The 23,911-nt window shown below is 34.1% G+C and overlaps 1 protein-coding gene across 2 annotated transcripts in view; it reads right to left on the bottom strand.

The window, feature by feature from the left end:
• LOC111048859 (phospholipase B1, membrane-associated) overlaps nt 1–23,911 on the bottom strand; it is a 45,178-nt gene that overhangs the window by 13,378 nt on the left and 7,889 nt on the right. The window contains exons 1-2 of one of the 2 annotated variants that reach the window (XM_039421587.1): nt 6,768–6,917; nt 278–466 (exon numbers count right to left, since the gene is read on the bottom strand). In XM_039421587.1, coding sequence (XP_039277521.1) covers nt 278–466 — 189 coding nt within the window. In that variant the 5' untranslated portion in view covers nt 6,768–6,917. Of the gene's footprint in view, nt 1–277; nt 467–6,767; nt 6,918–23,911 lie in introns of those variants that run through there. The other variant, XM_022334838.2, reaches the window with a different exon arrangement.

The following is a 23,911-nucleotide window of genomic DNA, read 5'->3' as shown; positions in this document are numbered from 1 at the left end:
TTGTCGAGTGCGCTTTGCTTTACATGAATTTGGTTTTTCAAAACTTACTTTTTAGTGTTTGATCATTCCATTCTATTTACTGATAATCATAATAATATGCCATAGTATGATCGGGAGAGAATAACAGGCGTAGCCCAAGACTGTTTCCATCCCAAATTTTAGAATAGAATAGCTTTTTCAATTTGATGACGTGGCGGAGTCATCGTTTTTAGGCGAAAAATTTTTATGAACTATTTTGTTTCTCAAAATTAGGTAATAGATAATAAATGTTGGTTACCTGCATCCTGCTTAACCTGGCCATTTGAGGCTGAGTGGCCGTGGTTCTGCCGATGATGTTGAGCAGGGTGTCCCTCAGATGGCGGAACTGACTTGTGCTCATGTGCATGAATTTGGGCAGGCCACTCATGTCCTCACACTCACCCCCGCCGAAGGCCGACACCAGCACAATCAAACACCATACTAACATCTGCAAAACACATTCAATCGATTCTTGAGAACTGATAATAAAAATTATTACTATATAAAAGAGTACTGAAGATAGCTTGCTTGCTGAAGATGGGGCCCAGTGACCTGAAACGCGTCCAGGCTCAACTAGTAAGTTGTAGAAGTACTATTGTACAAGTGAACAAAATGAGTCATATAGTTCAGTTATCCACCAATAGTTCAAGTTGGGATGAGAACCTCAGAAGAAATTGAAATAACTATTATATTGAGAACGCGAACAAATACATGGGAACGGGTACCTACTGGATACACCTTCTATTCCATCACTTTTCAAAATTTAAACCATATTGAACAGATGTGAATCAACCCCCAGTTTTGTTACGTGATTATGTTATCAACTGAAAAAATCTTTTTGTTTCTGTCACTTATAGTCGCATCTTTAAATATACTGTAGACACATAAATTCCTTCAATGGCATGCCGATTCGTCTACAAACATCTAGCGTATGGATACTTGTCTCTTTTCTGTATAGGGCTACTTGTAATAGAAATAGAAAGAAAAAGAAAAATCTCATTGAATCAATGTTGAAACATGATGTGATTAAATAATTCAAAAAGGGTACTGAGATTTTTATTTTTATTTCTATTTTTATGGATACTTGATATCCATACACTAAGCACTATGGTGTTTTCTACATTAGATGAATTTTCATAAGATTCCATTCTCTTTATAAAATAAAATATAACCTATACAGTGAGGTCCACGTTATAATATAGCAGTAGAGAAAGATAGGCCAAACGGAGTTGCCGATTCTCTGACTTGCCACTGATCTCTTCTATAGAGAAAAGCTGATACCGGTATATCTGATGTAATAATTAATACTGTTCATTCTTGTTTGAATAATCAATTATACTTTATTCGACAAGAAAAAATATATTTAAATGATTGAATAATAAATTTTCATAATAATTATGGAGATTGAATATATTGTTATTTAATTATATTTCTACATTGTTATTAAAGATCTGACAACGATGCGGAGATGGAAAAGGATAGCGCTATCTGCTTCGTCAAATGATAGACAAGGAAAGCAACACCAATGTTAATCAAACACTGCCATTATAAAGTGGGCATCTCTATAGAATCCCAATAGCCTAACGAATACAGCCTATTGGCTGTTTTACAGCCTGAGCAGAAATGTTTTTCAGACTATATGCACCACACACTTCTGGAAACTCTATTACTGGTGTATTTTTCCAAGTATTTCTATTTAGAAACTATCAAGAAGTTATCATTCTTCAAGGTATTTCATCTCATGACATATTATTCGATTCCTCAGAATATCAATTCTTAAAAATAATAGCTCAAATAGGGTTATTTTCTCAAAATGGAATACATTTCCGTATGATTGATAATCTGAGCAATCAAATATATGGATGTTTCCTGTAAATTTCATGAATCTATTTGCCACCAATTCGGAAATGGATCTCCCCCAAGATTAAAAATTTGGACGCTCATATCTCAAAAAGTAAAAATAATGAAAGCCCGTAACTTGATATTATCCAAATCTAGATATCTTGAAAAATGTCACGAGTGTTAAAAGTTTCAAGAGCTGTGGTGCACGCAACCTTAACGGAAACCAAGTTCTCTTTGAACTTTTTGTTGTATGTTTTATCACGTTATCGTAGAAGTATCGAACAACAATACAATCGCAGTTTTCATGAGAAAATTTAAATACAGTAATGACTCACCGTAACAAAACTCAAGAAGACTGAAAATCTTTTTCTACTGTGTCTTCAATCTCTTTTTAAATTGATATATTTTCAACGCACTAAATTGTGTAGTCTCCTCCTATTGATTTGCAACAAATCTAATTGAGTGAAAACACATTCTATATCCTACATTACATAAGAGTAAAGCAAGCATTTATAGAGTTCTCCAACGAGTAATTTGTACCTACTATACTCGAGAAGTGATGTTTGGCTTACAGGTCATTTATAAGCTGCTTATTGATTCATATGCTCTCACCTTGAGTGAAGCGCGAATTATCACCACTGCACTAAGTGCATCTTTGCGAATAAATTATTTTTCTTTGACAAGGGTACACGAAAAATAATCAGCCACCTTAACAGCCCAACAAACTTGGGATAACCAGACTTGGTTTGCAGAGAATGTAAAGTTCTTTAGTTCTTACTTTAAAGTTCTTTACTTTAGAAAGTAAAGTTCTAATAAATAGAACGTGAAGTTCTTTAGTTCTTTCTTTAAAGTTCTTTACTTCAGAACGTAAAGTTCTAATAAATAAATTACATTCATTCAATAACTTTCAATGTCATTGAGCTTATATTAGCAATCTCATTTTTGAAAAATGAATGACTAGAGCTGAAGTAACAAATTTATTCAATCAGAATCTATTGTTATAGAGAAATATAATGAGTTATTCATTTTTGAACTTCAATTTGCTATTGAAGAACGTTTTAAGAAATTAAGAAAATCACATTCATAATTTGCTAACATTCCCAACATGTTATTGGAATTAACAAACCCAATACTGTAGACCTTGCATGGTTGATATTGTTCAAAAGTGAATTCTCATTTCTATAGCATGGTAGAAGACTATTCTGTATCCGGCAGGCGCGCTTCGCTCGTCCTACTTTTCAAACAATAGGGCTCACCCCTCAGTATCCCCGGGCCACCGGGAGACAGCCTATGAGAAGCTAGAAGAACTATTGTAACTATACTAAACTATAGTAAGCTTGTTTCGGGTCGCCTATATTATTTACTTCTAAATCCAGATAACATGATTCTAGAGAATTCAGAATACTTTAAGGTAGGCTACCCGATACTTGTCAGAATCTCTCCATTGTCTCCACTCATTAGTCCCTATGATCCAAGGATAGTGTATAGCATCTGTACACTATCACTGTAGTCTATACTCACTGTAAACTATTAGTCTAGTGTCTATACATTATTCTTGCCTATGATTAAGCTTTAATACTTTTGACTGAATCTTTCTCAAGAAATCTGGTAAATCATAATTTGGAAAATCATAGTTTGGAAAACGCAAACCATTTCTGAAAAATAGTCAATATCGATGTACCTAGAATACCTTGTCGAGTGTTACAAAGAATTATTCTCAATGCCCTTTCGAAAAACTCTCCTGAAACTCTGAACCAAATAATTGAGAGTTTGTTGACAAAGTTGTTCTGGAAGAAGCTGACTTTACGAATCAAAGATAAGAAACATTTACTTATAAAAAATACCCAAAATTTCAAGCTTAGTTTGGAATACGGTATGCATGTAGGGATCCAACTAAATCTACCTACCAAATTTCATTGTTTTAGCTTCAGTGATGAATGAATGAGTCCCTCTCATTTCGCTTTTATTGAATTATGATGTACAAAATGAGGTACCGTATATAAAAATATCATTGTCTTACAAAGAGGATTGTCCTATGTAATGTTTTTTCCTATATTCAGACCCGTTATAGTGTATAACTTTACCTTAAGTAAAATAATAGCCCATTTAAGTGATTTTTCCTTGCTACTTTACAAATTTCAGTGTGGTATGAATGAATTTCCACTATAATTCTATGATTTGGAATTTTTCATGTAATTGGATTGGCTATTTGCCAAACTGATCAAATAGTTGCAGTAGCTCTACAACTCCAGAATGATTGTTTACATGATTTATTTATTTACTTATTTATTTATTTACTGGTACATGAATCATAACAGCATTATTTGGGAAAGAAGCAACAGGCTTAGCCCAAAACTGCTTCTCTACCGATTTTGATAAATAATGCAGTCCAAAATTAGGTTGTGTATCTTCCACTATTCTTTACAGAAATTTCCAGTTTAAATATATTTTATATAGGTCTAAGGCACAAAAATTTCGAATTTAGATGGATTAGGCACAAAATAATAATAGTAATAATAATAATTTGTGATAAATAGCAATGCTCCGCAAACATATGATTTATCTTCTAAATTGAGAAAATTGCTTCTTCAAGTTTAGTACCATGAAGCATCAAGGGGTGACTTTGACATTACCGATAAAACAGTTTAATGGCCATGAGAGCAGGAAGGATAGTGACCCAGATTGACTGCATTTACGGTATTGCGAGGCTCATTCAACAGCCACAGACTGACATTTTATGGTGATGACAATGAAGATGAGTAATGAGCCATACGGTTCTCGATTATTTTGCAATTAAGAGGAAGAACACTTTGTGTTGTGATATTATAGTGATTTGTAGAATTAAAATACTGTAGTATCAAAAGTGATCTTGACTAACTGGATTTAACTTGAAAAAGTAGCTTCGGGCCGTTTAATAAACGATTTAAACAGCTTTTTTAATCAAGTTAGCATTGATGAATAACCGATCAAAAAGAGTATACTAATTAATTCAACGTTTTGATTTGTTGCTAGGCGACCAAAGCATACTTCGCGATGAAACTGTTTCAAGAATCAAGAATTGCTTAAGCTGGGTTTACACCAATAATATAATCCTCATAGATTATATTAGATTGAACATAACTTATCATACATATGATGAACATATGTGTTTGTCAAGTTCCGTTCAATCTAATAGAATCTATAAGGCAAAATGTTAATAACTTAAGTGTAAACCCAGCTTTATAATTACGGCCCTTGGAATTTGAGGTTTTTTACACGTGATATTCATATTCGTTTCCCCTTAAAAGAAGATATCTCAATAGTCTAGTATTCATTGAATTCATTATTTTTTATTGAAGAATAATTCTAAAGAATTCAATGAAGATCAAGAAGTTATCATTTGTGAGTTACATTATATTTTCTCAACTCGTATCAAAATAAAATATTATTCAGTCTCAGAGAATTATTGTACGTTAGCAATTATTGCATTTGTCCCACGGGTTTTCTCTCTGTAAATAAAGTTTAATAATAGGCCTACGTATATTCTATATGAGATGATCAAACGTCCTTGCCTACCGGCGGGATTCGAACCCACAACCAGATAGCACTAGCAAACTGAAGGGAGCAAAGCCTTTAGTCGTGTCTGCTATCCTGGACGGCTATTATTCGATAATTCTTAAAACATCAAATAAAAATAAATTCTCTCACCACATTGTGTACGGTATATTTGGCTATCTAAATTAGAGACTTTAGGGGAAAATATTATTTATATGAAATAACTAGCCTACATCTAATATTATTCCTCCTTTTTTATTTTATTTTTCTGCTGTTGAATGAATACTTCATTACTATACATAATAAGTTATATAATTCTTAATCAACAACAAAATATTAATTATTTTTAGTGACTTCCTAGTCTCGTTTGGCTTGTAATACAAGTTATACAAGTGATTTGATCCATGCCAATTTTTCTACTCCATTATCTGTAGAATAACTGTACTTAAGAATGATTGAATAATAACTCTACAGTAATGTAATAATGAACAAATTTTCTGCTCAATTTGTGAAGAGATTTGATAACCAATCTCTTTTTCAGTTTTTGTTTTGTATTAATTAATTTCGCGCAATAGATGTTGCGAAGCAGACTGTTGTGAATCACTTAGTTTTCATCTGACAATGAATCCCACATAAGCCTCGACTTGGAAAAATTATTCAAATATTGTTGAGAATTCATGATAAATATAATATTGTTAAATTAAATATGCTAAAACTACGTATATCTCAGCGTTTGTAAATAATTGTGTCTTTTCGTTACTGTGTGCAATTGATTACCGAAAAAAAGCACGAAAGAATGTACCGTAGCCTACTAGCAGCAGTAACATTGCTATCGATCTGGATTACAGGTAGAGGTCAAGCAATAAATCAGAGACCTATTCTGTACAAACTGCTCTCAAAATACATGAACCATGAGGGCTATTTCATTACAGATTTAACTTCATAATTTGCATTCACATAGGATGTTCTCAAAATTTGTTTTTCTATGGATAGTAATAATGTAATAAATTCATCAGTTTCCTTGTTTTTCTTCTAAATTCACTTCTCAACTAAACTGTATCACTTCTTCATGAATTATTAGGACTGAAATCAAAGTATAAAGAGAACCATACAGAGAAATAGGTTTATAATTTCAAAAACTTTGAAGATCATGTATTTATCTAGTCAACACCTGTTATATCCTTCTCTTGGAGCTCTTACCTATTAATTTATTCTTGCTACATATCCAGAGGAAGGGTACTGTGCGTATTAGTGTGATATGGTAATAAGGCTATCATGAATTACAATATTATTGCTGTTATCAGTAGCAGGAATTAATGTCGATAAATTGGCATTTTAGAATGATTAGAGTGATATACAGTACGGTAACTTACTGCAGCTCAAGAAATGTGCACGACTTCCTGAGTCAAGTTGCCTGCTAGTCTGGTGGTGTGCTGAGCTCACAACATGTGGACCTACCGTACTGGACAGAGTTACTGAGTTGCAACTGCAAAACGACCTGCTCAACCGACCTTCAACATTTTTATTTAAAATCTTTAAGCCAACCATTTAACAGGGAATTAAATTCTCGCATCACATGACCTTGAATTTATCTAGATTAAAAGACACAGGGAACTATTTACTTTAGAAGATGAAGAACAAAGAACCGTATCTTTTTATCGCTCCTGTACTGCTGTGTAGGTACTTTACGTGCAGAGCTTGTCTTACATTTTAATGAGCCCTCCGCCACAAAAGGAATATGTTGATATCCAGGTGCATATGCCATCCGCGGCAATTGTTTCTCACGTTATCTTTGCAATACGAGAAAATGAATTGGTAATATACATTTTAATATGTATGGTATCATCTTCTTTCATGTTGCGGAGAGATACATGCTCTGGCATTATCTCTGCCAGAAATACCGTGAGCTATGGAATACTCGAGCTGTTTCCTACAATAATAAGTAGACAAGCACAGTCGCATACTACCGCACTGTACTGATGTACTCACTACTTTATTATTAATTGCTTGATTGACTACCGTACTACAACAACTGTATTTTCAAACTGTTTCCACTCAATAAAGAACGACTAATATTATTATTAGAAACAATGATTATTGTCACATTTTCAGAAGTTGAGAAAGCTCGAAATAGTTTCAAAAATACTCGAAAGAGGAACTTTTTTATAATTATGTGGTTTGTTCAGAATGGAGATTGATTTCCAAAAATCTTGAACTTTTGAATGGTTTTGGTTCTAAGGAAACAGATCATCGGTATATTTATTGAATAGGTTACTCAATTCAAATTTCCAGGGATATAAATGGTATTTGCGAACGATAACAAAATTATTGATTGTCATTGATAGTCAAACTCTCTAAAACCAACAACCATTACGGTAGTCATCTCATCTAGTTCAATTCATCTCATCCTCATCTCACAAGAATCTAATAGGGTCTACGAAAGTGTTGTGGATATGAATGTACTGTATTATTATTAGTATTACTGTACACATGAAATGCAACGAACTGGTTGGATCTCTCAATAGGCCCGGTAGGCACGGGCCTATGGGCGCAATCTCCCAGGGAGCGCACGACCAGAGAAAGAAAAAAAAAGAATAGCATCAAAATATTTATAGAATTGACAAAAAAAATTAAGTTAAGGAGACATTCTAATTTCGCAGTTTATTGGACCAAATATTTTCACGTCCCAGATAGCAATAATCTAGGCAATTATGGGCGCACAGAATGAAATCGCCATCATCAGTTGTTGTTTCTCACATCTCGCGGATGAACTTTCTCACTCTCTCTCTCTCTCTCTCTCTCTCTCTCTCTCTCTCTCTCTCTCTCTCTCTCTCTCTCTCTCTCTCTCTCTCTCTCTCTCTTCGAGGGTTAAGTGTAAGAGAGGGGCGGCTGCGCCCTAACTTCGCCCTCCTAGGTTTTTAATAAAGGCAGCTAATCAATCAATCAATCAATCTTCCACTCATTTCTGTACCCTCCATCCGTCTTCACCCAAGGTTTCATCAAGTCGTTCACAATCAGCTATGGTCAATCTCTCTAATTTGCTTATCTTTTGGTCAAACTCTCGAAAATAGACTATCAATTAGTATTTATTTTATTTATATTTCTATGATATCTTACTCCACTCTGAAACACAGTTTCTCTTATACAGTATTTAGTTTTATATTCGGATATTTGATATTGGCCGGGCTGGTCTAGTGGTAAGGAGCGTTCTAGGAGTGTAACAAACTCCAGTCTGCTAGCGCCGCCTGGTTCGTGGGCTCGAAACCCGCTGATGGCATGGACGTTTGATAATCTCATCTATTCACCCTCGCACTTTGCCACTCACGCACAAGCAAAAAAGGCATTTGGGCATCATCCGCAATAAAAACCACTGGTCAATTTTGTTTATTGAGATGAAAAAGATGTAGAAAACTCTCATACAACATTCATATCCATCCGTTCCTTCACAACTCTACAAAAAAAATGATAAAATGTTTTAGAAACGCAGAAATAAATTTGTGAAGATAAACTCTCAGCCCCTTCCAGCTGAAACTGTAAATCGAATTCTCTTGTAATAATAGATTACCCTCTTATTGCACTCTTATGGTTGAATACACTTCACAGAGTAATAACATGAAATGATGAATGATGTAAGAGTACCTGAATTAGTATTCCACGCCTCCAAAACCAAGGAGCTGTCTGATTGGTCAATGGGTTGACGAGTCGCCATTTTACCTTCACAGTTTACAACTAATAGGAAGCGAGCAGCTTGAGAATAACGCATGCGAGCACTACCTCCGTAAACAAAGCCATTTAGTGCATTCTGGTGACGTCAGCACAGGTAGGGCTTCTATACCAATAAAAACACTAGGTGAAACACTAGATCAGCTGAAATCAACAAACTTTTATTTGTGTAAGAGCCCTACCTGTGCTGACGTTACCATCAACCACCTGTCATGCACTATGGCTTTGTTTACGGAGGTAGTGATGCGAGTCATTGTCCAATGAGACTACTTTTTGAATTTGTGGTCGGGCTTACATTAAAATTCCATACTTTTTGTGTCAATTCTAGTTCTACCTTTCTGCGCTAAAATTTATTTTTGGTAATCTGTATTAATTTTGATTGTTTGAAATAATGAAGAAATCTGTAAAGCCAATTCTTTAGAGAAAAATGCAATTATTATGAAGCTGCATTATGGTAATAATGGTGTGCAATTACTCATCATAATAAGTTTCAGGAGAGTATTGTAACCGAAAAAATATTGGGCCTATGGGCGCCCTGATTGAGATCAATATTGGATTATTATTTTCGATCAGCACTGGAGCTCTGGAAGAAGGAAGCTGAGAGTAACCTTGATTCAGACATCTTTCCATGAATGTCATCGATTAGTTTATTTTTATGGTAGTGCAAATGCAGCAGGAATATTAAAATTTGCTGCAGTTCGTGGTTTCGAAACCGGTTAGTCAAGTTTTGCTTCAGTGGGAAGAAAATGGTATCTCAAACAGAAAGGTACCAGTACGTATATTTATTTGGAATTGTATCAATTTCCCCTGAATGGAAAATTAAGGGAAATTAACTTCTAGCTTTGGTTATTATATTAGTCTAGCTCTTCCCAAAATTTATTTGATATATATTGATATTATCTGAGTTTCTCTCTTTGATGCGGCTCTTTATATACAAAATCGTCCTTCAGGCTAAACAGTTTATTCAATAAAATATATGATACTTGAAGTTTCATTTGATCGGATTAGTTCGATATTGGCAATGAATGCTGAAGTTTCATAATATTCTAGTTGTCAAATACTCAAATTATTCTCTATTTTTGTTATTTCTTGAGAGGAATCATTTTCATTAATGTTGAACACTGGTGAGAGCTTTTGGGCTCTGACCTTAGATATTAATTGAAATAAACTATCAAACTAGTTTGAATAACATTGTGGACAAGGTCAGTTTGGTCAGTAGGCTCGATCTTATCTAATACACTGTGTGTGCATGATTTAATCTCTTGTAATTCCTACGATTAATGGGCGAGTAGATCCAAGTAAGTGATGAGAGGTATGAAAGAGGCCTATTTGTACACCGTTAACTACATTTATGTTTCAGACTTGAATTTCCTTATTGAGCTCACATTTGTCATAAAGTTATGCTCTGGATTTTTTCCAGCAAATTTGTACCTACACTGACTAATGTACGGAAATGTATAGCCTATGAGAAACCTGAACTCAAGCTAAAGTGATTTGAAATTGCACCATCAATGTACATTCGGAATCTATAATAATGTCGTAATCAGCTCCCTGATTGGAATTTGATAGTCTATATTTATCTTCTACTGGAAAATCTATATATAGAAGCAGAATGGCACTCACTCACCAACAGAACTAGAATTCTACTGGACCAATAAAGGCCAAATTTGTTAGTTATACGATATAAGTTGATTGCAAACTGAAAACGTGGAAATTTCTTTGATGTTTTTAATATTCCGTAGGGATTGTAACAATATTGTTTTTCTATGATATATGACATCAAGTAAGCCTACTCATGAATAATTTTGCAAGTAGAAACGAGACAAGAATGGTGGAATAATAGAAAAATCACGTCGTCCTTGAAAATTATTTATAGAACCTTTTTTGCGACATTAGTCGCAGGTCCAAGTAGGCTAAGTATAGAAATCCATTCATTCGAACTTATTCATTATCCTATTATATTAAGCGAGCAATTTCTGTATATATCTGGTTATTTATGTTTTACGGATCTCGAAAACTGCTCTAACGATTTTCACGAAATTTGGAACGTACTAGGTTTATGATATAAAGATTTGATTGCACTAGGTCTCATTCTTTGGAAAACTCGCTGAACGACATTAAAAGGATAATTCATCCTTGGAAAACAGATGATAATTTCGTCGTCTCTCGATAACAGAAGATGCCTGTGTGGGAGAGAGACAGAATTATTTCCAGAATTATTTGTAATCATAATCAATCAGCGGGAAATTTTATGTAGCTAGACAATTTTTAATCGATTTGATCAACATATTGATCTGATTTGTTGACATGACATGATAATCCTCCTAAACTAGAGTATATCATAATTTTCAAAGTTGATCATTATTTGACAATTTCAAGTGATTAGTGAGTGTTATTTTGTTATTCAATTTGGTTTGTATATAATCTAAATTATATATTTTTTGTTTTCGAATGTTTGAACAGAAAATTGAACCTAAATTCAAGTGTATGGAAAGAACATAACCTACTTTCTGGACTATTTATAGTGTATAAATCAAAATTCGGGGAAAGAACAGTTTTGGGCTGTGCCTGTTAGTACTTGCCCAATCATTTTGAAGAATTGTGTTCGGTTTATCAAAAGTCAATAAATAAATAACGAGCGAAGCTCGGTGCCCCGATATTAATCATTAAGTAATAGTCCAGGAATAAGTCCGAATGTAACTGGAAGAGTTTCCTCCCTTAGAGACCATTAGATATGTTGCCACTTCGTCAGATGTCTTATAAGAATATTAACTATAATTTAAAGTCAGCTGTGAACAACGTTGATAAACTCTTATTCGGCAACGTTGCACTCATCTGTTGACTATAGAAATAGGCAAGATTTGAGAGATGATCATCGGACTATAATTATTATGTATGAAAGAGGAGTGAAGAGTTTTGGGAGTTTCATGTTCAGCTCATTGTCAGTACATCTGAAGGCATGAATACTGGGGATAAGTGGTGATAAGGAGTTGAGATATGAAAAACTGTTAAATATACGATGTAGAGGAGACTATAACTGCGCGAGGTCTACTGTTTACAGAGCTACTAGTATAAAAGTTTCTTGAATATAAAAATTGTAGGGTTGAACCTACAAATTGTAGCGAATTATGAGTACCTATAGTAGTAAAATTGGAATTTATATCCGTGAAAGCAAATCCGTGAAAGCAAATCCGTGAAAAGTGAAGGCAATTTGATTCCTAGTATTCCAATTGAAATGTTAATATTCCTTTTAAAATGTTATCTAAATTTGGGAGAGAAATAGTACAAGGAGTATCCTTAGTTTTTCTCTCCTAATCAGTGTTTCTTTGTAAAAAATATAGATGAATAAATTGTCTCTCCTTGTCTTCTTGATCCTTGTACAACTCTATCCAGTTTGGTGAAATCAATCTCCAACTGGAAGTGTCACTAGGGGGGTTTTGAACTCATGGAAGTAAATTTTTGAACAAGTATGACTTGGATAGATTGACAGAGGAATTTCAAAAATAGCACCATTATCATTATCAACGATTAAATGGACAATCCTTGAAAGTAAATTTGAAAATATATTTAAAGAAATGTAGGTGCTTTTTTGCTGGCTTCATCACTTTCGGAAATCCCGAATACTGATGTTAGTAAAAAATTGACCAATTTTTAAGGTAATTATCCTAGAGACTCCAACGAGATCTAGCCTATTATAAGGTCAAACAGGTTGACATGTTCATAGTGATTATCCTCATGTGAATCTTTCAAATAAATGCTTGTTATCAGGCCACGCTATTCTCATTCTATTGATCACGCAACTATTCCCAAATTCATTTATAGGCTGCTGTTGAATTCAATTATACAGCTATATAAAAAGAAGATAAGAAGAACGACTAGGGTATCGTAGACGAAGATATTAAAAACAATCACAAAAGTTCTGTCGGACAGCTATAATGATAAGGTATACTCGTAGATAATAATATAACATCACATTTAATGGTGTTAGAGCTATTAGAATATAATGTACTAGCCGTCAGGCCCGCTTCGCTCGCCATATCCGTCTAGAAAGGGGGCTCCGCCCCCTGGACCCCCGACTGAATTATCCAAAAATGAGATCAGCGGGCTCGCTTCGCTCGCCTGCATGTAGACCCCAGCAGAACCTCTGTACCGAATTTGAACGTATTATGTCAATTTGATCTCGGAAAACACCTGCTACTATATCGGCGTATCTTTGGCGAACAAAATTCTTCCACCTCAGCTAAACCTGTGTACTGAATTTTTTTTTATATATTTCCATCAATTATTGGAAAAGGTGAGGAAACGCAGAAAAGCTGAGAAAACGCTAATTTTGGCTAATTGGATAAATTAGTATTTAGGTGGTCCTGGATAAATGCATTTCAATCTTCAACTTGGTGCCAACCTAACAAAGTCAACTCAACTTAATGCCAACCTGATAAAATTTTTAATTTAGTTAGCAGAACAACTGTTCCGAAGAGGTACTCTCTCTAGATTATAGTTCTATATTAACTTATGGTATGGACATTCTAATTATAATTTTAAGATATTGGAATAAGAAGAATATACATGCTAAAAGAACTTGAAACCCTTGAAAACCACTCTTAGAGTTAAAATATCGCCAAAAGATTTCTTAGTGCGCCTCTAAAGAGCCAACTGAAAATACCTACCAAATTTGAACGTTTTTGTTCCGGTAGATTTTTAGTTCTGCGAGTGAGTGAGTCAGTCAGTGAGTGAGTGCCATTTCGCTTTTATATATAATAGATGAAACGTGGGAACAATATGACTATGATCATAATTATAAACTTCAAAAAACCTAGATGATGCTGGTGACAGTTCAAATAACTTATGACCATAAAAATAGAATATTCAAGTATGTTATCGAACCTCAAAAGTTTCGTTTTATGAAGAGATTATCAACGAGACAATTTCTGAAAAGAAAATAGCTATGTGAACTGGTAGTGCCGTATTGGGCATCGAGGGCGTATAATCACAATAATCATTTTGTAGAGTGCATGTGTGATTCTTCACTGCTCTTTTGTAGTAGATGTATGTCTGAAATACATGCACGTTTCTTCTCGATACTTGAATCATTATCGTGTTATGTAAATGTCAGCTCAACCCTGCGCAACCTCAACTCCAGGATCAAGGTCTGGGTCAGTAGTGACTCAATTACTATCTTGTAATTGAGAAGCTGACCATAAAATGAGTAATAAGGAAATGTTAATTGGAATCTATCTTTCCAAGTTCACTTTAGTCAGGAATAAACTATGCTTTGACATACTTGTACACGTTCGCAATAGTTGTTTATTAATGGACGAATAGACCTTCCTGAATTTCATGAAGTAATTTATCTGCAAGATTCTCATCTTCTTATTGTCCTTACAGTAGGCTATTTCTAATGCTTACCGTGTTGATGCTGACAAATTTATTGTCATACTACATGGATAGGGCCTTCAGATAGAAGTCAACATAAGATTAACTTTAATGTGCAATACAGGGAAATATCACATACAGGTAACTGTCTTCAATAATAACTTGATTCAAAAATATTCATTTCTCAACCCTAGAGTTTTCAATCAAATATAGAGTTGCTGTTGGTTAGAGCTATTAAACAATAAACTACATAACTTAATTTTAAACACCCTCCTATTCCTTAGACTGAACCCAATTATATGATGCAATAACTTAGATAATTTTTAATTGGTGCCTATATAGGCTAGACGATTATAAGCCAACAGAGATGACGACAATGGTAAATCCAGAAAAAAGTTCAACTTGCAAAAACTAGTTTAGATGTCTTTGAAGGTCAGAAAACTTTGAAACAGACGCTTACAGTCTGGAAATGTGATTCTTGTGAAGCTCCAAGGACCTGTTTGGTTTCTAATTAGCTGGAGTATTTATGGCTGTACACTCCTTTTCCTCCGCTGGTAAATTGTTATTTGGCCTGTTCAAATACAGTTTTGACAAACTTTATTATGCTGGCTATTATGAAGGATGAAATAGATCAAGTAAATCTAATCTGATAATTCCAAAATTGGAAAATGAAAAATGTCTTTGATGTATATTCTTACGTAAGCTTTGTATTGATGTTCTATATATTACTTCAAGTACTTATAAATAATTGTGCGAGTAGAAACGAGACGGGAATGTTGGAATTAAATAATGCGAGAATCACGTTGTCCTTGAAAATTATTTAAAGAACCTTTCTGTGACAAGTCTAGACTTCTTTCCTTGTCACATTGGTTGCCACATGGATGTTGAGAGTTTCATGTTATTTATCCTCTAGTACGATCACCATGGGCTTAGCCAGGTGGCGGGGGGACTCTGGGGACTCGATTTTGTGGGCCCTCACCCAAACATTCAGGAAATGAGAACTAAATAAAACTCAATTTCTTGTAAAAAAAATATAACTCTAAAGAAGTTTCCAATTTGCAGTTCTTAAATCATAATTCCAAACACCACCACTTCGTTTCCAATGTTTCATGTTGGCAGCAAAAGCATTCCCTCCAAATTTCTCAATCAACTGATAAATTTTTGGAAAACTGAAGATTTCACACTTAAAACTTTTGTTTATTGTTTTAGAAAATTTTCATCTATTAAAACTTAGAAGAGACAGTTCTGTGTTCAGCGCGTTGATTTCTCTCGATCATATATTAATGTGTTGCTTCAAAAGTCATAGGGAAATGCATTGAAAATACTAATTTATATTGATAAATAATACATTATATTGCAGAAAATCTAATGCTCTACAACCCTATGATTGGCATTTACTAATTTTATGCACTGTTGGAGGAACAACAGTCAAGGCCTGAAAGAGAAGACAATTGGAAGAAAACCTGTTATTTCAAAAATTAGAAAAACTAGCCAGGTGAGGGGGCTCAGGGAACTGAAGCCCTCCGCCCCTTAGCATTCAATCAAAAATTTTCTTCTGGATATTAAAACTAAATAACCTTATGACAACTAATTTCAATAGTTTTGTTTGTTTTTTTTTCATACGAGAATAATGAAAATTTAGTATTTTTTTAAATAAGAAATTAATAGAATGATAAAAATGGAGTATTTTCAAATACTCGTATCATGAGCCTTTTACCAAAGAAAAGAGAAGCATTGTTCTGAACGTTGTTCATCAATCACTCACTGCTTTCGTGAAGAAATTCAAATTTTCTCACCATTGAAACAGAACCATCAGATCTTCTCTGTTTAAAAATTAATTCATTTCCACAATATGCTGGGAAAATCTAGTGTCAGCAAAGACATAGAATACACTACATACGCATAATATACGAGTAAATATAAATAACACTACATGGCATGCTCTCTTCCAATACACCTATGAATTAAAATTATTATTAAACTTTTCCAGCAACGTAGTTCTTGTGAACGCACAAAGCTTCATAACGCCAATTTCCTCGACTAAATTTTTTAGCGAAGCATCAATTTTTTGCCACCATGATAGCCAACGTCTCGAAGCAGACAGGCACACAGAGAAGAAGTTATTGAAAAAGAATATAACTGAAATTAGGCTTTAACCTGGTGGCTTATATTCGTAAGCTATACCGATAATATAAAGACAGTGAGTTACTGACCGCCAGTAGGTTTTAACCAGAACTTAATTTGTGCCGGAACGCACCGGAACGGCGTTCTGGTACCTCCCAGGGCGACCGGAACGTACCGGAACGTAGTTGCAGGTTCTAGCAATTTAAAGTATTAGGCTATCCTTTATCATTTAATTTGATCAAATCTGTATTCGTTTCACGTTAAACTTGATTAAAAATTAAAATAATTGAAAACAGACTTGAAACTAGGTTTTAAGGCTAAATTTATAGAATTTTTCCGGGGGTTATCCCCCGGACTCCCTTCCACTGGGGGGTATTCCATACCCCCCGGTAGTCGGGCCAGCCAGAGTTCCGGCACCTCAAACTTTACAAATAAGGCACTGGTTTTAGCATAGAGAAAAGATAGCGTAAGTATCAGTTATTTATTTATTTATTCTTACAAATATATATATATATATATATATATATATATATATATATATATTATATATATATATATATATATATATATATATATTGTATCATATATCATATTGTCTCTGCATTTAGTCTCTACTTTTCTTTTTTGTCTATCAGCAACTCTCAAATCTAATTCTCCCATTGATTTCGGGCTTAGCTCCAACTCAGAAAAAATTATTATTTTAAAGAAATTTCGAAGCAATCTCAACGTACCCTCTCAATACAAGACTAGCTGAACATATGAAAAACTTCAGCTTACAAAAATTAAAAATTACATTTTATTCGGTATATGTCTCAGGAGGATTTTCTTGATATACACTTCATAAAAATAATCTCCACCCCTCTTTACGAAAATAAAAAAATGTTGAGTCTTACTTGGAAATGTGTAAAAGCGATTTTGGGCGTACTTTCACAATTTAAAAGAAATCCATTGTTAGAATAATGAAAACTAGGTAGGTATTTTTTCAATAGAAAATTAATAGAATGATGCAGTATTTGATAGAATAATAAATGCAGTATTTTCAAATACTCGTACCATGAGCCTTTTATCAAAGAAAAGAGAAGCATTGTTTTGAACGTTATGATTATTACTTGTTCGTTTGGAGGTACGAATTGCCATGTTTCTAGTAAGGTAAATTTTCATATGTGTTGTTTGTTCATAAGAATTTGATATTAAAAAGCATAAACTTACGGTACTTTAACATTCTGCCACACACTATCTATATAATAAAAGAGAGTAGGGTTGTGTTTGTTCACATCAAAACATGTGAATTGCAAACCGGAAAAACGGTAATGATTTAGATCTCCAAATTTTGCACATAGATTCTAAAAATATCAAAATCGTGCACCTCGAAGCCAAAAATTTCAATTTTCTTTCTAGATTTTTTAGAATAAATGTTCAAATTCCATTCAAGTGACATGAAATTTTATACAGAATAGCTTACATTGTTGTAAAATGTGATTGTTTATAAGTAAGGAAGTTATAACGTTAGTACAAGGCTTCTTATTTTGAACGCAGCCGTGGTCAAGCGGTAGAGTCACTCGGTTTCCGCGAGAATATTCCTCGGTTCGAATCCCGATTCTTCCGTTTTTTTTTATACTTAATTTTATCCTCGAGACGTATTATTTATAAATCATTTTTTGAAGGAAGTTGTTATCATTAAGATTGATCATATATTTCATCAATTAATTATTCTATGTAAAATTTTGCAACCAGTAGGCTACAAATGAAAATGGGTTTCATGCTGTGTCATTGGAATTGATAAGAAATGAATGAATAGATCATAATAAAATTAGTACCGTAATTATTGATATTCTTCAGTTATAATGTTGGCCTACTATTAGAGACAAATTAGGAGTGAAACGAATTTGTAGGTATTTTGTTTGGAATTGGAGAAGCAAAAGGCTGCCTGATTCAAATTGAGGAGGATATAATCGATACTAAAATTGATTTATTGAAGAAAAATCAATATGATACTATATGAGTTTTCAAAGTATTAAGTTTTTCTTCAGTTACCGTATCTATACTAATAATAAAGGAAAGAACTGGCTCATACACGTACGGAATAGGAATATTATGATTGACGCATCATCAGATCATCACGTCTGAACTAATTTAACTTTTGCATATAGATTCTTAATTAACCGAGGATTGTTATAGGCCTATTTTCAATTCTTGGAGATTCCATTACGTCAAGTTTTCAATTTGTCATGCTTCCAGTTGTTGTATAGAAACAGCTGAACATTTCTTTTAAAAAGGAGATTAGATGAAAGGTATGATTGGGATCCTATTTGAATAAAAATAACTGATTCTCTGTCCAATCAAAATTTTTGTCAGCCATCTTGCAACCGCCATTTTAAATTCAACTTCATTTTTTCAAATTGGAAGGTAGTCATATAATACATGATTTAGATACAGAAATTTCAAGAGAAAATGAATGTTAAAAACCGCACATCGATTTTTCAAACCGTTCAAAAGTTATTCTCATTCAAAGATACTGATAAATCCTTCCATTTATACATAATAATGGAAAGAACTGGCATATACACGTAACGGGATAGGAAAATTATGTTTGACGCATCATCACGTCTGAACTAATGGACTGAATGACTTGAAATTTTGCATAAAGATTCTTTATTAACCGAGGATGGTTATATGCCTATTTTCAATTTTCCAATATTTTATTACGTCAAGTTTTCAGTTTGTAAAGTTTTAAAATAGACCCTTGCGGAGCACGGGTTACCTGCTAGTACTCTTATAAAATTATCATTTAGATCCATGTCTAAAGTAAGAGGCGTTATTGAAATTTTGATTTTGATTATATAGGAACCGTCATTATCAAGTTGAGACAGCGATATTCACGTAACATTTTAGATTGAAGTTGACTTATTTTATTCACTCAATTCAATAGTCGTATCATAATTTTACATGCACAAATGAGAACTTATTACAATTGAAAGATTTGGAGATTGAGAGTGATTGATAATAAAAGTAAATTTCGATAAAAAAGAAACCTATCAACACTATCGTCAGCCTACTTGCAAGGTACACTCATCTCAATATTCAAATTGAATAGTCTATTATTAGAGACTGAACATTTTACTAGAACTGAGAACTGGACCACACTTAGATCAATGGACCTCTAAAAATATGCATTCAAGACGTGTATTATAATTCATTGATTGTAATATGTACGGTACTATATTGAATATTTTATTCATTGATAAAGAACTACAAACCCGTACATATTGGAGCGCGTATTCCACTGGTGCTGGTGCTAACAACCTATTGGCACTTGAGTCAAGGCTACTGCAAGCACATTCCAGTCACTGGAGAGTGAAAATCAGTACTCGAAAAAGACTAAAAGACTGATAAATCAGATGCGATTACAGGAATATTGAAAAACGCAATTAGTTTTCCCTCTCCACTGATTGATGTAACTGCAGCTAATGCCTAGGCTACAGCTAGCGTCCCAATCACTCTGACGGAAACAGGCTAAATTGACTGTGCCCATAATGATTATATTGCTCTACAAACTTCATTGAAATAGTTTAGTGAAAACAAAAGCTAATTGGCCTACTTTCTTCAAACGGCTTCGTTTGAAATTATATTGAGCTGAAATTTTATATCATCTTAGTTACGTAATTACTCAATATTCTGGTACGGTGATACTTCATCTTGGGTGTGGGATAATCTTTCCAAGAACTGGGCAATGAATAACTTATTTAAATTATCGGTTCGATATTATTAAAATAATTTGGAATATTATTACATGGGATGTATATGGATGCACTAATTTATCCTAATGCATTATGTATACTATATATCTATCAGTATTAGTCGTCCAACCCTTTTATTGTGTCAGGTGGATTAGAAGTCCTAGTTGCAAGAGAAAAAGAACACAAAGTAGAATAATATATTGTACGAAACTATAATTATACAGCAATCCCTCGTACACCCCTTATACTATGGGTCGGTGAATCAGTGGCTTACCGAGATTAAACATAAAACTGGAATTCTAAGAGGGAAATATGTTAAATATTATGAGTGTTTCCAGTGGCTGATTGAGTGTTTGATCAGCCTTCATTTTTTTCTAGTTAGTCTAGATTCATCTATTCAAATTCTACGTTTATCCAACTCCATAGAAGTTATTATTTTGCTAGTAGTCCAGTCAATATAGACATAAAACAGGGGATTTTCTTGCAATTAAAAGTGATTCTGATTTTTAAATATATTGTTTGGATACATAAGAAAAGTCCAGAACCAATTTTATAGTCTTTATATCCTTCATGAACGGTAGCATCCATTTGAAAAATCATTCCTGGTCATCGATTATAATTTTATATGCTCTATCCTATAAGAATATCAAGTTTTTTTATCAATAACTATGAATGATTATTCCTCTTCAGTTATTTTTCTTAATTCTCGAGAGCTATTTTTTCTTTATCTTTCTATATTCTATCAGAAAGCATACTACAAATGGTACGGGTGACCCAGAATATCGGGAACTTTTAAAAACGCCATAAAATATTAGTGGGAAGGGCAAAAATGATTTTATTCAAACTACAGTAATTAGAAGTTCAACGCTTGCCATTTAAGAATTATTAATAACATCTATCTTTTTTTGAAAATTACTCCATTTAAATGGCTTCCTCCTGAACGAATACATTGTTCAAATCTGTGTTGACGATACCTCATTGATCGCTGCAATATCTCATCTGGGATATCGCGGGTTCTATTTTTTTATTCAATTCAAAATTATTAATCAAATTGTAAGCGAAATCCACACTGCACGGCAGTTAATGGCAACTGAACGAGTGAGGTAACCGTGTAATCTCACGATTAGGTTGCGTTTCCTGGTCCCCTGGCGGATCTGTCCACCTGCGATTTTCTGTTTGTGGAGCTATCTCAAAATCAGGTTTTCACAACTTGACCAATGACTGTGGTTGAATTATAACAGACGATTCAGAATGAAATTAGCCTAACAATATCTCAACAGAAATGTTGCAGCAATCGTTCAGGAATCTCAAAAGAGATTTCAAGAGTGTATTCGTACAGGAGGAAGCCATCTAAATGAAGTAATTATCAAAAAGTGATAGATTTTATTAATAATTCTCAAATGGCAAGTCTTGAACTTTACATTAGTTTAAATAAAATCATGTTTTGCCCTCTCCACTTTTATTATGTCGTTTTTAAAAGTTCCCGTTATTCTGGGTCACCCGGTACTACTTAACATAAGTCAGGCAACATGCAGCATACCAGTAGGCCTAAGTTGTAGCTCAATTACAACTAATCAATATTCAAGATCCAGTAGTTCAACTTCAAGATTTGTGAGATATCTCACAAAAGCATTGAAGATAGGCAATCGATGGACAATGAATCAGCCTATACTCAGCCTATACTCAGCCTATAGTCCTATATGATGAATCGTACAGCAATAGTCAGTTATATAGTCAGATATATATATTGAATATGGTACCGGTAATTATTTTGAGTTGGAAGGTGTGAATTGTTAAGAGGATTACAATTAAAATTCCCCTTTAATATTCAGCGATAGGAAGCTCATACTCAATACGGGTACTCATAATTACAAACATCAGCTAATCACCTATTTGGTACTTGTTAATTTACTGTATGTAAATTACAAGTAAAGTGCATGAACAATAATATTGTAATGCATAATTTTTGCTAACTAACGACGATGACAATACGAATGAGTCACCAGCTATTAAAAACGTTTCCTTTGATCACATTGAATATCTGTCCGAGGAGCTCAGAACTGAATGTTGATTGAGTGTTACATGCTCTGTTACTGCACACATTCCTCATCACAATCATCCTCGAAAGTATGGGTGTATTTCCATATTACATTTGATTCGCACTCCGGCTGGGGGGCAGGCTTCGCCCGCCACTTCATCTTTTACAACTGTGGGGGTGGAGTTATTTTTTCAAGTGGGATCCTCCCGGCCCCCCTGCCGATCTGATCGAAATTTTTCTCGGGAATAGATGTATCTGACGATTCTGAACAAAAAAGGATTAGTTCAATTGTGTTGTAAAATCAGTGGTTCAGAAGTTGAAAAATTTGCCTAATACCTCCTAAAATTAAAAATTCGCAGGTTTCATATTTTTTCCATTTTTTTTCAACTGAATGTGAAGTCAATCACATAGACACTAATACACACCATACAACCAGTTGTCTAGGAATTTAAAAGCTGAGTTTGAAAGAATTTGGTCAATTTGCAAAAATTGGGACGTATTGAAAAATGATCCCTGCACCCCCCCCCCTGACTTTTCCTACCCTAGCTTGTGTGGGACCCATGTTTTCCGGCTCCTCACTCCGATGATGACCTTGAAAATACTGTTAATTGAATATTTGCAAAAGCCAAATTTCTGGACCCCTTCAAGTCCCTTCCTTAGAATGAAATTTCTCCTGGTTAAGAGGTTTTCCTGGTAACTACTCTGTGTCCTCTCTCTAATTATATAGTTGAGAATATTGTGAAATGCACAGTTTCGTCTGGGAGATCTCCAAATTTTTGAATGTCGAAATTTCTTTGCAAACGACCTTTCCTGGGTCTCCTCTAAGCCCGCTATTCCCGTTGGAAGGGTGACCACTTGAGTCAATTCCTCTGAAAAGTAATGATTCATGAGTTGTAAAACGCTTCCCGGTGGTTCAGTACCCATTTTGAACTGTAGGTCCACTCATCTCTTATCATCATCTTCCTCGTTACTATTCCAATGACTTGCAATTCAAACTTGGTCAGAAACCACCCCTCACCACCCCCGGTAATCTTCGTACTTTTGCCCCCCCCCCAATAATAATTCTCTAACGTCTATGAAAAAATCTATATAAATAAAAAATCGAGCCTCAAGTTTTGACATTCAATAACTTTTTTACGTGTGCACCGAATTTGACGATTTTTTCTTTAGTTGTGTTCATTATGTTCAGGACTAGGTTTATGGTCTATCAAATTCATAATCCGACTTCAGGACTCTTTCCTACGGTCCTTCAAAGTTTACATGTAATCCTTATGGGAGAAGATTTGTGAGCTGGCCACGTACAGAAATAAAAATCAGCTGTTATAATCATTGCGTCATACAACAGCCGTCGGTAGATAGTAGAAAAGAGTGTGTGCTGCTCCATAACCGCCCATGTATTTTATTTTAAACGCCCCGACTAAAAACAAAATGACTGTTCTGCGTGTAACCATCCAGCAGTGCGGCCTCAGGTCTTACATGCTCTAAAGACAATGCTTTGTTTCGAATAATTGTGCTGTCTTCG

Source organism: Nilaparvata lugens, chromosome 2, assembly GCF_014356525.2.
Source record: "Nilaparvata lugens isolate BPH chromosome 2, ASM1435652v1, whole genome shotgun sequence".
Classification (NCBI taxonomy): Eukaryota; Metazoa; Arthropoda; class Insecta; order Hemiptera; family Delphacidae; genus Nilaparvata; species Nilaparvata lugens.
Note: the sequence above shows the minus strand (reverse complement) of the source record. Positions and strands in the feature narration are given on the sequence as shown.